Source organism: Bos indicus x Bos taurus, chromosome 10 (genome assembly GCF_003369695.1).
Source record: "Bos indicus x Bos taurus breed Angus x Brahman F1 hybrid chromosome 10, Bos_hybrid_MaternalHap_v2.0, whole genome shotgun sequence".
In the NCBI taxonomy this organism is placed as follows: Eukaryota; Metazoa; Chordata; class Mammalia; order Artiodactyla; family Bovidae; genus Bos; species Bos indicus x Bos taurus.
In genome coordinates, this window is record NC_040085.1 from 23165357 (window position 1) to 23183041 (window position 17685).

At 45.1% G+C, this 17685-nt stretch overlaps 1 protein-coding gene across 5 annotated transcripts in view; it reads right to left on the reverse strand.

Annotated features, from left to right (window-relative positions):
- The window catches only part of RYR3 (ryanodine receptor 3), a 557802-nt gene extending 540252 nt beyond the window's left edge, over positions 1 to 17550 (reverse strand). For all 5 annotated transcript variants that reach the window (XM_027553458.1, XM_027553456.1, XM_027553457.1 and 2 more), the window contains exon 1: positions 17406 to 17550. In XM_027553458.1, the coding sequence (XP_027409259.1) occupies positions 17406 to 17456 (51 nt within the window). In that variant the 5' untranslated portion in view covers positions 17457 to 17550. The remainder of the gene's footprint in view (positions 1 to 17405) is intronic.
- Positions 17551 to 17685: the final 135 nt, after the last annotated feature.

The following is a 17685-nucleotide window of genomic DNA, read 5'->3' on the forward strand; positions in this document are numbered from 1 at the left end:
TCACATCAGATGGCCAAAGTATTGGAGCTTCAGCTTCAGCATCAGTCCTTCCAATAGTCAGGGTTGATTTCCTTTAGGATTGACTGGTTTGATCTCTTTGCAGTCCAAGGGACTCTCAAAAGTCTTCTCCAGCACCACAATTCAAAGACATCAATTCTTTAGCACTCAGCCTTCTTTATGGTCCAACTCCGACATACATTCCACTCTTATACGCCAGTAATCTTTCACGTACCCCCTCTACTCTACTCTTTGCTGGTAAGTCGCTTCAGTCGTGTCCGACTCTGTGCGACCACATAGACGGCAGCCCACCAGGCTCCCCTGTCCCTGGGATTCTCCAGGCAAGAACACTGGAGTGGGTTGCCATTTCCTTCTCCAATTCGTGAAAGTGAAAAGTGAAAGTGAAGACGTTCAGTCGTGCCCGACTCTTAGCGACCCCGTGGACTGCAGCCTACCAGGCTCCTCTGTCCATGGGATTTTCCAGGCAAGAGTACTGGAGTAGGGTGCCATTGCCTTCTCCGACTCTACTCTTTAGTGTTCTGTGAATGTGTAATATATTTTCACACCTCTGGGTGTTACTTGATGGTGATACTTCTGTCTGAAATGCACTTTTAACCCCATTTTCCGTTTACCAACACTTTATAGAATCCACCTGATTCAAATACTCCCTCTCCTCAAATTTTTCCTGACTCTCTAGTCAAAATTAACCATTTAGGCTGTATAACTTTTATCCTTGTCTTAATCTACTGTTAAAAACTTTAAGTTGTCTGAGGATAGGATTATGTATTTTGTTCCCCTTTACGTCTTCTTCAAACTATTCATAGGGTTCTCAAGGCAAGAAAACTGAAGTGGTTTGCAATTTCCTTCTCCAGTGGACCATGTTTTGCCAGAGTGAAAAAGTTGGCTTAAAACTCAACATTCAAAAAGACTGAGATCGTGGCATCCAGTCCCATCACTTCATGGCAAACAGATGGCGAAACAATAGAAACAGTGACAGACTTTATTTTCTTGGGCTCCAAAATCACTGCAGACGGTGACTGCAGCCATGAAATTAAAAGACACTTGCTCCTTGGAAGAAAAGCTATGACAAACCTAGATAGCATATTAAAAAGCAGAGACATTACTTTACCAACAAAAGTCTATCTAGTCAAAGCTATGGTTTTTCCAGTGGTCATGTATGGATGTGAGAGTTGGATTATAAAGAAAACTGAGCGCAGAAGAAATGATGCTTTTGAACTGTGGTGTTGGAGAAGACTCTTGAGAGCCCCTTGGACTGCAAGGAGATCAAACCAGTCAATCCTAAAAGAAATCAGTCCTGAATTTTCATTGAAAGGACTGATGCTGAAGCTCCAATACTTTGGCCACCTGATGCAAAGAACTGACTCACTGGAAAAGACCCTGATGCTGGGAAAGATTGAAGGCAGGAGGAGAAGGGGATGACAAAGGATAAGATGGTTGGATGGCATCACTGACTCAATGGACATGAGTTTGAGCAGGCTCCAGGAGTTGGTGATGGACAGGGAAGCCTGGCGCACTGCAGTCCATGGGGTCACAAAGAGTCAGACACAACTGAGAAATTGAAGTCTTCTTCAGTTCCTAGCATGTCTCTTTCACACAGTAAGTACTCAAAAAATGCTTTTTGGACGGATGGATAGATGGATGATGAATGAATAACACATAGCATCTCAGTTTCCTAACATAAAAATTAATAGATGATTTCCAAGGGACATTAACTAGCTATAAATGTCTTAGGATTCTTTTAGAAAGCTATTAGTTCTCATTTAGTTCTCATTTAGACACTGAGCGGGGGGTAAAAAACATCTCATTAGACTCACACAAGAAAGAAACAGGAGCCTCACCAGAGTCTTACTCAGGATCCTACAGGAAGAAATCTCAGAAAAGGGTCTAGAAGAACCTCTAGGTTCTAAAGGAGGGCTAGTACTTGGAGGAAATAGAAATAGCGGTAGCATAAAAGTAGAAACAAGCTGAGCAAAAAGCAATGTAGGAAAGGACATTTCAAAGCCAAACAAAAATAAATCTTGAATTAGCAACACCTTAAACTACTAGTAAAACACTTCCTTTCATCTGTAGATATGAATGGTGGCTAAGTTTTACTTCAAATCTGCATGTGCAGTGAACATGCCTCTTCCAGTGGAGGATGCTGCTATATGCTGTTGCTAGTGCTCGAGAATCTCATGGAAATAAAGGGCCCATACAGAAGGGTTAATGGTTTCTATCTTGTACAGATTAAAGACTGTGAAAGCACATAAAAATCTTTCCCAAAGTAGACTGACATCAGAACAGCCTTCAGCTACTCAAATAAGCATGTTTGCAAACATCTAGAAACACAAATAGTATAAAAATGTCAGTAGTCATCAAACTGATATCAATGATATGTAGCGCAGACATATGTTCCATACATATGGAATTGCCCCATATTCATTTTCTCTTTCCATAAGGACCTAGAAATGTCCCATGCGTGTTTAATTCTGAGAGGCAGGCAAACATATATGTGATCCAGAGCCATTCTCATTTCCCAATTTTTTATAAGCTGATTCGTGTAAGTATTAAGGTCAGAAAGTGAGACATTAGTCCTCATATCCCCAAGCCTGGATTATTCCATTATATGATTGGGATTTTTATCTTCATGGTAAACCACATTTCACTTGCTTCAATGTCACCAACTATAAGGGCACAGAGAGGGGAAGAGAACAGGGAAATCGGGCCGTGAGAACACAGTAAGGTAGGGACATGGGCTGGAAGACCAGCATGTGAGAATGTGTTCACTAGCTTAACAACTGTTCTTGGAGACCTACTATGTGCCAAGCACCATCCTTAGTACTGAAAATCTAACAAAGGAAAAAAGATAAAATTCTGACCCTCGAGTAGTAGGAGATTAAATAAATAAAATAAGTAGTATGCTAGATGCTGGTAAGTGTGAAAGGTGAAGAAAAATCAGCAGTAAGAAAAGACAGTTAACATAAAAGTCACTCAATTGCAAACACTGAGTTCCATCTAAGATACTGACATTTACAAAATAAATTGGGATGAAAATTATGAAGTTAATGATGCTTGGCCTCTCTGCTCCTTATCCTTATCCTTTAGGTGCTATTTACTTTTTTTAAACATACCTTCTCTTTATTCCCCTAGGAGATTCAGGGTAACCAACTGTGGAATTGAAACTGCCAGTGTCCTGGTGACCATTCTTTTTCTTTCAGCCCCACGTGCTATATTACGAGATCAGTATTTTATTTCTAGATAATCTGATAATCCAAGAGGAAGCATAGCAACATCTAAAGCCACTCCCCTATCCTCAGACAATATGTTTGTTGTTGTTTAGTTGCTAAGTTGTGTCCAACTCTTTTGTGACCCCATGGAAAGTAGCCTACTAAGGCTCCTCTGTCCATGGGATTTCCCATTCAAGAATACTGGAGCAGATTGCCATTTCCTTCCCCAGGGGATCTTCCTGACCCAGGGATAGAACCCACATCATCTGCATCGGTATGGAGATTCTTTACCACTAAGCCACCAGGTAAGCCCAAACTATAGAGACAATGCCTTAAGCTAAAGGAGTTTCTTGAACATCAGGAATTTCATGCACCTTGTCACACAGTGAGAGAGAAGTCTCGGGCAAAGGGGCCTCTCTTCCCCAATGACATACTTAACCTATGGTCTAAAGAGAGGTTAACCCTAAATCTTTTTAACCCTAAAACCCCAATAAACCTACTTTTAATTTTTATTTGATTTCAAGAGTTTAAATGTACTCTGTGAGACATTTGCCTTCCGATTTGTATTCTGGGGGCCCTGCCAGGACGTGAACATGAGTGACATGCACTGAGCACAACCAGGGGCCAAAGCAGAGCCTGGGGATCAGTACCTGAATCTGTCATCACCTAATAAGCATCCGGAGAAGGTAATGGCACCCCACTCCAGTACTCTTGCCTGGAAAATCCCACGGACAGAGGAGCCTGGTAGGCTGCAGTCTATGGGGTCATGAAAAGTCAGACACGACTTCACTTTCACTTTTCACTTTCATGCACTGGAGAAGGAAATGGCAATCCACTCCAGTGTTCTTGCCTGGAGAATCCCAGGGATGGGGGAGTCTGGTGGGCTGCCGTCTATGGGGTCACACAGAGTCGGACACAACTGAAGCGACTTAGCAGCAGCAATAAGCATCCAGGAGTCAGGCCCAGGTTCCTGTTCTTCGTTAAAAGCACGATTTGGGACTGCAACCTTCATGAGTGCAGAAAACCAAGGAGGAACATGTGCACGCCCACAGGATTTCAGTTGGCGGAGGCTTCTAGGGAGCAGGTGGGAGAGCTATTTAGATTTTTTTCCAATTAATTGAGTTAGAAATTGTAGTAAATAAACAGTTTTAAGTACATTTTCTACCCTCTAAACAGTTCCCATATCACTGAAGAGCAGCTGCTTCAGGATCCCAGGTGGCTCATAGAAGCACAGGCTGGGCATGGGAGCTGGGGACCTGGCAAAGGGAATCCCCAGCCACTGTGGGGGAGGACCTACCATGAGAATCTGTATCCTATCACATCATATATATTGTAGCAGAGGAGGACATAGGCACAGCATGAGATACTGTGCTCACTCAGTTCAGTTCAGTTCAGTCCCTCAGTCGTGTCCAACTCTTTGCGACCCCATGAATTGCAGCACGCCAGGCCTCCCTGTCCATCACCAACTCCCGGAGTTCACTCAGACTCACATCCATCGAGTCAGTGATGCCATCCAGCCATCTCATCCTCTGTAGTCCCCTTTTCCACCTGCCCCCAATCCTTCCCAGCATCAGAGTCTTTTCCAATGAGTCAACTCTTCGCATGAGGTGGCCAAAGTGCTGGAGTTTCAGCTTTGGCATCATTCCTTCCAAAGAAATCCCAGGGCTGATCTCCTTTAGAATAGACTGGTTGGATCTCCTTGCAGTCCAAGGGACTCTCAAGAGTCTTCTCCAACACCACAGTTCAAAAGCATCAATTCTTCGGTGCTCAGCCTTCTTCATAGTCCAACTCTCACATCCATACATGACCACTGGAAAAAACATAGCCTTGGCTAGACGGACCTTTGTTGGTAAAGTAATGTCTCTGCTTTTGAATATGCTATCTAGGTTGGTCATAACTTTCCTTCCAAGGAGTAAGCATCTTTTAATTTCATAGCTGCAGTCACCATCTGCAGTGATTTTGGAGCCCCCCAAAATAGAGTCTGACACTGTTTCCACTGTTTCCCCATCTATTTCCCATGAGGTGATGGGACCAGATGCCATGATCTTCTGTGCTCATTACAGCTATACAAACGTTACCACCCTCAATGATCTCAACAGTTACATGAAAAGTTATCAATATGTGCATTTGAGAGATGAGGAAACTATCAGGATCTTATATTGTGCAAACGATCAATCCAAAATTCACACTCAGGTTTGTTTGACCTGCAGCTCTTAAACTCTCTTATCAAGGACGATATACAACGATGGTGTTGACACTGATATTAATGAAGGTAATGGTGATCTGAAAACGGTAGTAGTGCTAGAAAAACCATCAACAGAAGAACTGTTAATAACAGGAGAGCTAAGACATGCAATTTTTAAAAATGGTCTTGCTAGGCAACATTTATACTAATTATAGTCATTTATGTGAATCGTGTACAATTATGCCTAATTATAAGTCACCACAATATTTATGTACAAAAATAAATATGTCAGAATAACTTTGATCTAAAATGGATTTGATTATAATAGTCACCTCTCTATATATGTAATCAGACTTCACTGTTGCCCAGGTTCTAACATGCACGTGTGACATCTTGACAGCATTTTATATTCTGCAAAAGATGCTGTCTGAGGACATTCTCAAGCACCAGACATTATCAAGTATTGGGAGGAAACAGGCAACTAATAATAACAAAATAGGGTATGGCTCTGGAGAATCTCAGGGTGTGATCATTTCATCCTGACCTCTGCCATGAATTATGATAGTCATAATTCTATAGATTAGGAAACTGAGGCTAGATTCAATGAAATAGCTCATCCATAGACTTTAGTTTTCTATTCACAACTAAAAAAGTGAAATTTATTGCTAGTGAAACACCCAGATTCAATAACCCCACCCCCAAAAAATCTCTTTTCTTCAAAGAAATCAAAAGCCCACCCATTCTCTATTAGTTGGAGGAAATCTCATTTTAATTGTTTAAAGCATAATTTCTCATCTACTGAGCCCAATCATTTTGGTTGTTGGAACCAGCTTTATGAATGAAAATAAAGAGCCCACTGGGGGTTAAAACCTAATCAAAAACAAGAAACCATCAGCTAGCCCACGTGCCTGCTGCTGCTGCTTGGTCACTTCAGTCATGTCCGACTTTGTGCGACCCCATAGATGGCAGCCCACCAGGCTCCCCCATCCCTGGGATTAGACTCCCATTATACCTGCCACACCTCAAGGGCCAGAGAGATTTAACTAGGTAAACATCTACCCTCATCCAGGGAAGGGAAAATTTCTAATAAAGATTAAATAACCAACATTATCCAACTTAATTCCACAGAAAGCAAAGAAGAAATAATGGCAATAATGTTTGGTAGGGAAGGAGCTAGGTAAAAACCAGAAGCTTGGGCCACTGCCTGCATCAGGACCCCTCAGGATAGAGAGCTCTAAAGCAAGTATCAAGGTTTATGTTAGGTTCAGACTTTGCAGCCGCAGACATGAGAGGGCATCAGGTAAGGTGCATAGCTGATCTTTATAGTAGGATGACTGCATTGCTGAAAATACAGAAAATTTCCTGAAAAGCAAATTCCTATATTTAAGACATAGGTTGAGAAAAGTCTCGCCAAACCAAGGACAATGAGTTGCTTGTGTTTAGGATTTTGCAAACCACTTTGTCCATCCACTCTTACAGATAATCAAAAATTGCCAGAGGATGAATCAGTTAGCATTTGCATCAAGAGGTTGTGTGAAGCAGATACTCTGAGAACTGACCTTTCAGTCTGTGCACTTGGGGCCATGTACATCCCCAGCTCATTTCCATTCACAAGGCCTGGTCATATTATACTTAAGCAGAATGTCAGCAATCCAGACCATGGAATAATCCCAAGGTACGGTCCCTTTGTACTTTCCAACTCTAAAATGGATGTGCAATGACATTTGGAGTAGCTAATGTGACTAAGGTCAATGTTTTACACTGATTGTTGAGACAATATTAATAGCTAATATTTACTGGGGACTTAGTATATGCCGGGCACTCTTCCAAGTACCTTACATGGATTAACTCATTTAATCCTCACATCAGCCCTTGGAGACACACACTATTACTACTCTCATTTAACCCATGTGGAAATAGGTACAGATGTTAAGAAACGTCCTTAAGGTCGTAGATTTTAATAAGAAAATTTCTGGACCACTGAAGTAGGGGAAAGTTAAATTGTTATAAATGCATCTGAAGTGACTGATATCTTTGTTACCTCAAAAGCAAACTGAGCCCCCTCTTGACCTTCAGCTGTTAGAGGTGTGGTACATTAAGATGTCTTACTCATCTATGCAACTCCCGGTCACTTGTCAGGGCCAGGCTGGTCAATAAATGTTGAATGAATACCCTGCTTACCTTATATTTCACAATATCTATATCTATGTGACAACTTTAAAGGGTATTTAAAGGCTAGAGCAATCTGCATTCATTTTGAGGATCAAGTCTATCATTTATTAAGCCTACTAATCTGTCTGCCTGCCAATCTCTCCTATACACTGTGACAGATGATACATTGTCTTTTATGTTGACATTTTCATCCAAGGACCTTGACGTGCATTGTGAACCTGATCCTACTCATAAAAATATTCATGCATTCCAGGGAGCACATTCGCTCAGAATCTAAAGGTGCGTCCACGGCTGCAAACTAACTGGCAGACAGCTCAGGATCCCGCTGCAGATGTGTTTTGCTTGGCTGGCAGTGTTTAAAATTTTTATTTGAATGTGTAGATCAGGCCTGCCTTTCTTTGCAAATAAAGCTAGATTCACACATTTTGTTACCTGAAAGTGAAAGGGTCAGTAGCTCAGTCGTGCCCGACTCTTTGCAATCCCATGTACTGCAGCCTGCCAGGCTCCTCTGGCCATTGAATCCTCCAGGCAAGAATACTGGAGTGGGTTACCATTTTCATTACCTGCCTGGACCCAAAAGTGTTTAAAAGTGAGTCCTCCAATCTACTGGTACCCAGGGATTTGGAGTAGACTGAATAGAGACCTCTGTGCTCCTAAAATTTATAATCTATAGTCAGCACTTCAGGTCGATAGAAAACTTTTCATGCAATGAGGCCACTAAATATCCTTTATTTCAAATGACTCCTTCCATAATCACATATCTAATTCTCCTAGAAGAGACTCAGGATCACCTCACTCCTATTTTCAAAGCATCCCTGAGATACACTCATTATGGCCACATCTTCAGAAATGGATAAACTACAACCCAGGGAAGGACAGACAATCCTACAGGTATCCAGTGATGGAATGCCCCAGAATAAAGCAAATGCTTTCACTCCGAGTTTACCCACTAGACTGGAATGTTCTCTGTTACATTTTTCATCTTAAAACCCCTCTTGTGAAGAAATGAGATTTATTCAAGACATCACCATGGTTTATTCTTGGACTCCTCTTTGCCAGACACCCTGGAGAGAAGAGAGGCTGACTTGGAGGTGGACCACTGCAGTAGTTGAGAATAACAGCCACATGTCCTGTATGATAGAGATGATGGGGCTTAGGAGGGGCTCACAGTCCTCCAGGACTGCTTGCTCTCTTTCGATATGACCTCTTGGATTCAGCTTTTGAGTCAATGTGAAGCTGCGGCCAACCAGATCTCTCTTACCGCCTCAGTGTTATTTACAGTCTGGATCTGGTCCATGGTGTGGAGTACAGCAGTGTCAATCAATACTTCTTACACTGTAGACATTTACGTGCCATTGATGGAGAACTTTCCATTTCTTCCTGTAGTCCCACTGACTAGCTCTCTCTGCTCAGGCCCATTAGAGAACTCAGCTGTGAAATTATCAGGGAGTAAATGCCAGGCCTTATCACTGGTGTGTACCTTCCAGTAAGAGCCTTCCCTATTTGCTCCACTGGAGGATAGGTGGCTTTCCTTGGCATTCTTTTTTGCTGCAGGATTGTTCTAATTGTCTCTGGATTGGTCTCAGGGACTCTGGAGCATTTGTTTGGGATAACGATGAGCAACACATCACCAAACATTGTAAATGACAATGGAGTTTTGTGGCTTGAACTCTTTCCTTCTTCAAGAAAGCACTGCCTTAGTGCTCAATTTGCCGTAGAGTCACCTTATAGTATAACAATCAGAGTCCGTCTTTTTCTAACTGTTGTCTCTCATTTGGAATTATCTAAAACAAAGTATTAAGTAGCACCAATCCTGGCTGTAAACAGTGATCCTACTAATGCCTGAAATGAGGTTGGTTACTTTCTTCTATGTAGCTCAAGGATTCCTCACCTCTGATCAAAAGTCACATGCAAATAAAGATGGGGGTCTCTGTGCCACCACCCCCACAGGCCAGACTTCTATGCCCTGATGCTTCTTCTGCCTACTCAGGGTTCCCCAAGAACCAGTGAAGTGCTTCACCTAGGCTTGCCCCACTTAGGAGTTCTCCCAGGTGTTCTCAGGTGACAGCAATCCAATTCCTAGTGCTTCAGAAACTGGCTCTGCTCAGCTGTTAATGATGCTAATCACTGATGGTACCCACTGAGCTAACAATTTCGCATTTCTATCTTTTGATAGAGGGAATTTCTTGAGTCATTGCCTTATCCCAAAGGCAGACCAAGGAGAACTACAGCCCTCTGGGTAACACTGACACCAACTCAGATTTCCATTCCTACACTTCCCTGAAAGCTATGCTGCCTTGCTCATCACATGGGTTTGTTCCTATGGCATAAAATCACACATAAACTCAGTAGAAAACTGTTGATGGTGTTTAAGGTTCTGCACAGGGGCAGCCGCTCTGTCTCCAGAGTTCTCTCCTGCCTCCTCTGCTCTCTGAACAGTAAGCAGCAGCAAGCAGCTGCCACCCTTGAGGGGATGGCTCCTGTTGAGTGAAATTTCTGAATCTCTTTGGGATCTGATTTTAGGATATAATGTTTGTTGTCCTTCTTGGGCACTGGGCCCAGTAAAGTAAGACCTCTTCAAATAGTCAAGCCTGAACGGGGGCTGGGGGCTTTCCTGGTGGCTCAGTGGTACAGAAACTGCCTGCCAGTGCAGGAGACACAGGTTGGATCCCTGTTCCGGGAAGATCCCATGTGCCATGGGGCAACTAGGCCTGTGCGCCACAATTATTGAGCCCGCACTTGAGAGCCCATGAGCCACAACTACTGAAGCCCACATGCCCTAGAGCCTGTTCTCTGCAACAAGAGAAGCTACCGCAATGAGAAGCTGCCCACTGCAACTAGAGATTAGCCCCCGCAGCAACTAAGATTGAGCATAACCATAAATAAATAAAATTGTGAATGGGGCTGCAAGACCTGTAACCAATGAGAGGAGTTCGCTGCCTAAGGAGATGGAAGGTGAAAATGAAGAAAGAGCCAACAAAGAGAAAATCAGGGCCTCATGCCTCAGTGTCTCCTACTTGTATGACCGTGTCCAGCCTAAAAGGGCAGTAGCCCTGAGCATTCCTGTGGAGTCAGCAAGTGCTCTGAGCTAGCCAAGGGAAGCAGTGCATGTGAGGAGAGGAAGCACAGCTCTTGTATTTTTGAACACTGCATCATTGGTCTCAGAGCTGATCTGAACTTTGTTTTCTAATAATCAGGAATCATAAATGACAGAGGAGGAAAAAAACAAGCTTGGCACCTCCCAAGGCCTATCCCCATGGCAGGATCAGGACTAAGGCGCCAGCACTTTTCATTCCCTGAGTTGAAGAGGTGCTATAACGGCAAAACTCACTGAAGCAAAGGAAGATGCAGTGACTGGAAATGTCTTTGTCCCTAAAATACCCCACTGGCTTTTAAACAGGGAGAGGACTGAGAGGATGCCAGCCCAAGGACCCGACGTGGCTCCCTGGGGAGATTTGGTGCCCTGCAGCCTCAGCATTGGCTGGGATCCTGCCATAAAAGCATCTGCTTCCTCCAGGTGTGGCCAAAAAGGAACTCTTCAAAGGTCCTGACTCTCCAAACAGACGTGACTGAAGCAGCAAAATCTCTAGGAGGAAAAGCAGGGTTGGCTTTAGAGAAAAGCTGGTCCCAATGCTCTGGGGAAGGGGCTCATAAAAGCAATGAGAGGGACAGCTTTGAAAGGAAGATATTCAGTGAGAAAGGGATTCAATAAGGAAAGGTGGTCCAACAAGAAATCATAGCTTTGGTAATTTTCTGGGAAGACAAAAAATAACTCTGAATGTTCTGTTTGGTGGCTGGAATCCTGGGTGGGGGGTGGGGGGGTACTTTTTGAAGGTTCTAGCACCAAGTAACCTGCCTTCTCAATCAAGTCTTTCGGTCAAATAGCTTGAGAGAAGCTGGTGTTGGTTTTAGTCAAGTAATTTCCCAGATATGCTGCAGGTGAACCAACACTGGAGCCCACTTAACAACTCTGGGATGAAGGGGAAGCCCTGTGGCAGAGAGCACGTCAGATGAAGGGAAATGTGCTTTTCAACAAGACCCAGTCACACGTAGGGTTGATTTTTCTCGTGCAAGAGAAACACAGCAATAACACCCGACGAAATACACCCTCTTCGCTCCTTTGAAGTACTGTTGAAAGACCACTGCCACTCGTGACTCTTCTGTGAAGCAATTAAAGCAGGTTCTACCTCCAGACAGAGAGGAAAACCTTCATTTTCTTAAGGGACTCATTCAAGGTCACACTGAGCTAGGGACAGAAACAAGAATTCCTGCCTCCAGTTTAATTCTTTTTATTACATCATTCCACCTCTACTGGATAAATTTCGTAAGAAGGGTAGCTTAAAGACAGAGCTAATAAAGAAGGGTTTATATGGATGTGGGATTGTAGGAAATGAACCAGAATGCTGGTTTCTGAAGACATTCCTGGGCCCACACAAGAGATGAGGGAGAATCAAGCAGGAGGATGCAGGTCAATTAGAAAATGATGGAGCCAGTTGTTTCTAAACTCAACATTCTTTAATCTGTAAGGTAGAGTCAAATGATGAAATGAATAATCCTTCCCAGGAAGCAGTGAAAACAGGTGATCACAAAAAAAGCAACAGAGGCAAATAAACACAGATACTCATAATAAAATCTATTTAATAATACAAATCCTTAAAAAATAATTACTAGGGTATTTCACTCTCCAGATAAATTCCTCTCACCCTTTCTTTTTCAACATTTTCCCCCTCAGATCGACCCTAAGGAACTCAGCAATATATTTGTATTTCCTCTAATTCAGTATTGGAAAGGAAACAAAGAACTGTTTTAAAAAATGCATTTCACTGACGTGTCCTCGTCCTGCTTGACAATCATATTCACATAAAAAAAATTATGCCAACATCAGACACACCTCAGTCAACTGCCCACCTGCTCTGGTCTCACTCTTCCTACACTGGGCTAAAATGCATTCCAATATTTCCAATTTCACAGTTATCATCACCTCATTCTCTGGAACTCGATGGCTCACAATCCCTCAGGACAACCCTGGTCAGGACAATCAGTGCCTCGAGGTAGAAGCTACCACCACCCCGCCACCCCCAGTGCAGATGTGACCTTTCTAACACAAGTCAATTTCTGTGAGAAGGACCTGGCTTTCTTTTTTGTCCACCTGGGCCATTTCCCTGGAAAGGAGGGGATATTGGATGTCCAGCTATTCTGCTACAGCTCCTTAATAAGATCAGCTTCCCAAAGTCAAAGGAAAAGAGACCAAGAAGGTGGGAAGTGATGTTGGGAGATCCAGAGTAGGGGGACATTCTGCATTTTGCCATTTTAACCGTCAAACCTGATTCTATAGGACAGCCCAGCCCTGCTTTCCAGCCACATATGCCTGGTACTGGGTCTGCATTCTGGCACTGCCTCCATCACCACACACTGTTGTTCCAAGCCGCTGTGCTTGAAGAAGTCACTGGTGTCGTCCTCCTCCCCCCTGCCTCTGTGAGAAAAGTGATCAAAGGCACGGCATTGCCAACATGCCGCTGTTATGTAATCAGACTCAGCTGAGGGCAGAACCAAGCAGGAATCTATATACCGTGGAGGCCAAGTTCACTGTCATCCCAACCCGGGACTACTCCGTTTTCTGGACCGACATGAGCTCACATTGTTGCTGCAGCTCAAATTTAGGGATTTGTCCTAGCCTTCCTCGAGGCTGGAACCCAAGACCACAGGAGCAGTCTCAATTCTCAGCCCAAGTGCCTTCTGTCACTTGAGAGCTGCAAATTTAGATGTAGGAGGACAACTTTCTATGAGGAGGGCTAAATGAGGCATCTACTTGACCAATTTTTAATGGAAACTAATAGAAATGAGTGTCTCTCTCATGCTGAGTTCTGTTTCAGTTAACTTTATTGTGGAGAGGGGGCTGGCAAAGAGAAGGCTATGACATTTTAAAAACAACTAGCTGAGGCCTGGAGGTTTTTCTTTCTCTCTTTTTCCAAGGATGCTGCAGTCCAAGGGGAAAAACAATGGGAGTGGGGAGGCAGAGAAACCATCTTCTCCCTGGCACTCTCAAAGCCTGACGCGGTGCCAGCCGCTCCACCAACTGTCTGGAGAGAAGGTAACTGTCACTCTTCTCACCGTAACTTCTTGCTTTCAGATCAGTGGCTGGCAGGTTTATCTGCTTCTGAGCAGCTTCAGAGCCGCGTCAGTGACACTGGCTACGTCAGCAAGAGCAATCGGAAGGGAGCATGATGCCACTGCCAGCAGAGGTGGGAGGGAAGATTGTAGCCTTCAAGAAAATTCTTAGGTCTGTTCGTGTGGCTGACTCGCTCACATTGACTTAGATGACTGCCACTGATTTCAGAAAGACAGAAGGAAATAGGTAGCTTTACACAGCCATTTTCGAGTTGGGGGTGCAGGAGGTTTTAGTTAGTAAAGGCTTACGCTTTCAAACCCCTTGTGTAGGACCTGCCTCCAACTTAGGAGAGGGTGGGCTTCAATCAGAGGATGGAGTCAAAGTGAACACCACCACCCAGCAAGTGCCTGAAGCCCCCGTCCACACGCCTCCAGTGATTACTGCAGTAATTCTGGCCCATTTCAGGTCACCCATAGTTCTAGCTGCTTTCATTTTTGTCGTTATGATAAACAGGGCACAGTGATCACCAAGGGTCCTTGACACAGCGCTATTCTATGATCTATTTTTTTTTAAGTAGGTTTAAAGGCATCTGTTCTTGGAGCAGCAACCCCTGAAGTTCATGGTTGCAAAGATAGAATTCTATTTCATCGACTTCTGGTTCAGGACTTTCTGGTTAAAAACAATGTTAAGGTGAAAAGACATAACATGACTAACACACAGTCCAAATGCTTTCAAAGATATTGTTTTGGGAAAAGAAAGAAACTCTAAGGTAAATATAGGTGGGGAACTTTGAAATATGTTCTTTAGCCCAGTCTTGGTCAAAGGTGAAAAATTTCCACAGACAGCACAGCCCCATGATTCCTGATAGCCCTAAAAGCAGCAAGTTAAAGTCAAAATCTTGTATCAAAAACTCATGTTGATTAGATTTGAAGAAATAACTTTGCCTAATCCATGGATATGGAGACAGTGTCAGGGTTCAGAAAATGGCAGTTCTCATCTCAGTATATTCTTAAGATTATAAATAACCTCTGGAGTAATGCTCAAGGCCAGGCTCTAGTGGGAATTTAACATTATGGAATGACAATTATTAGTAACTTGCTGGGCAACCATGGACAACGCACTGAATTTCCTATGCTTCCATTTCATCACCTATTCTGCCCCCAATAAGCTAAAGATGAGGAAGTTAAGCTGTTTCTCAGGTTTACTGAGGAACACATCTAAAGGTCATTATTTGAAGTAAAGGGATCAATACCACATTTGGAGTCACTAGCCTCATGGTCACTTGCAGGTCTGGATCAAAGCCATAACTGATACGCAGTACTTCTTCCGAGGTTCTTACCTTGGGACCTTGAACCCCATGGGAGGCCATAAATGGGCTTTAAAATGAACCCACCTGCTCTGATCTAGGGGCAGGACACCCACTGACACAAACAGTTTAAGAAGCATTGTCCTACAGTAAGCCTTGGTTACAGGTGTACCAAAAAAAAAAAAAAAAAACCAGCGACACTGCCTGATGGAGAGGAACAGTCTAGGAGGATGGTCACAGAAGCCAAAGGAAATACACAGCATCAGATCTCGAGAAAACCATCAGGACTTCACCTTGACCTTCTGGGTCATCTATCCATTCGGACTGAGCCTATCTGTCAGAATGGAATTTCTCCAATCAGCAATACCTGCTGCTGCTGCTGCTGCTAAGTTGCTTCAGTCGTGTCCGACTCTGTGCGGCCCCATAGATGGCAGCCCACCAGACTCCCCCGTCCCTGGGATTCTCCAGGCAAGAACACTGGAGTGGGTTGCCATTTCCTTCTCCAATGCATGAAAGTGAAAAGTGAAAGTGAAGTCGCTCAGTCGTGCCCGACTCTTAGCGACCCCATGGACTGCAGCCCACCAGGCTCCTCCGTCCATGGCTAGAGTACTGGACTGGGGTGCCATTGCCTTCTCCGCAGCAATAGCTACAGGATCATTAATAATAAGCAGAAGAAATGACTGACTGAGGAAGGCAAAAGGCAGGAAGCACCTGGAGGAGCTGCCAACCATTTAATACCAAGAACACCTGTTGGAAGGAAAGCCTAAGGATTTCACAGGGCTTTGTTGGTGTGAAGGAACAGGCAGATTCACAGCAAAAAGGCTGTAAAGAGTGGTAAACATGAGGCTGTCTTGTTCAAAGTGTGAGAGCTGAGACTGAGGTCTGGGTCTGTGGATCAGAGTCAGGATGAAGAGATGGATAATTCTATAGTATCAAAAGGCAGTATCAAAGGGTAAGAAAGAAAAAAATGGAAGTCATTCAGTCATGTCCGACTCTTTGCGACCCCATGGACTGTAGCCTACCAGGCTCCTCGGTCTGTGGGATTTCCCAGGCAAGGATACTGGAGTGGGTTGCCATTTCCTTCTCCAGGACCAAAGGGTAGTACCAAAGGGTAGTAGGTCCCAAACAAGACCTAAGTCCCAGCCCCAAAAGAGAAACCATATTTGGAAGTAAAACTAAAGGGATTTGTAGGGAACACTCCAAGGAGAGGGGAATGGTGCAAAAGAAGGACAAGAGCTCATTTGGGATCTTCAGAAACCAGGTTTGAAGGTGGCACTTAGAAAAAGAGGGAGAGAATTGGAAAGGATTCCAATTCCTGAGATCCAGGCAACAAATAAAATGCTCTAACACTTACAGAGCAACTTACAGCTTACAAAACATTAGGACATTCACTATCTCATTTAATCCTTATCACCCTGAAAAGCTGGTGTAATTTTCTTTATTTGACCCATGAGGAAACTGAGGCTAGGAAGGGTGGATTATGCGACTTGCTCAAGGTCACTTGGCGAAAGTCAGAGCTGGGACTGCATCCCAATGCTCCCACCCCTCCTGATTGTTATCCACTTGGAAAACCTTTATGTTAACTCCTAAGGGGCAAGGTTGATGTGATTACAAGGAACTCCACCCCCACCACTATCCCCGCCACTTGCCCTAAAATCTGGGGCGGAGCAGCGCCCCCCGGTGCCAGGGAGGGGACCCGAGTGACGCGGAGCCACAGCCCGGGGTTTCCCTGTCCTGCCGGGCTCTGAAGAGCGAACAGCAGAAACCACGGTTCTTACACTCGGAGCAGTCAAGTAACGCTCCAGCAGCAGCTGCTGGTTCGGGGCTTAAAGTGCGAGGGGCAGTGCTAGGCGAATTCCCTTCCAAGCGATCTTAGGTCCGGGACCCAGCCCGGGCGCCGGCTTCTCCGTATCCCAAGCTCGCCCCTGCCCCACTGGTTCCTTCTGGCGGTTCTCCAGTGCGTTGAGGAGGCGACAGGAGCCTGGGGTGGAATATTGGGGTGAAAGAGCGGGTCGACTCTGGGGCAACAGTTTCCACTTCTGATCCTCCGGGTCAGAACCATGAGCAAACCCTGCCTGGAAGTTTGGGCATCAAAGGTTTCAGATCAACTAGCAAGTTGCCGGGAAAGCAGTAGAGGCGGGGGAAGATGGGGGTCTGGGGTGGGGGTGGCGATAGGGGAAAAAGGGACAGGCAGGAAGAGATGCCCCTTCCCACGCAGCCCCCCTGCGGCCCCGCGGGTGGGTGGCCGGTCCGTCTCTGCAGCCCGCGGGTGCGGAGAACGCGCCGGGCATCGGGCACCGCGCATCGGGCACCGCGCATCGGGCACCTGGGCGCAGCGCAGCCCCTCCTCGCCCGGTTCCGCGCTCCTCCCCACCTGCCCGCCGCCTCGCCCCCGCCGCGAAGACTCACAGTCCGCAGAAACTGGATCTCGTCCTCGCCTCCTTCTCCCCCTTCGGCCATGGCTCCCGAGGCGTCGGCGGTGCCCCAACCTCCGGCGCCTCTGCTTCCACCGGCAGCCGCTCGGCGTGCGCCCGCAGCTGCTGCGCTCTTTCTCCTCCTCCTTCTCCTCCTTCTCCTCCTCCTCCTCCGGCTCCTGGCTCTGCCTCAGCAGCACCGAGCTAATCCCCGACCATATAGGGAGCTGGGCAACACTCCACTGCACTGCAGAGCGCCAACGCCAACCAAGCAG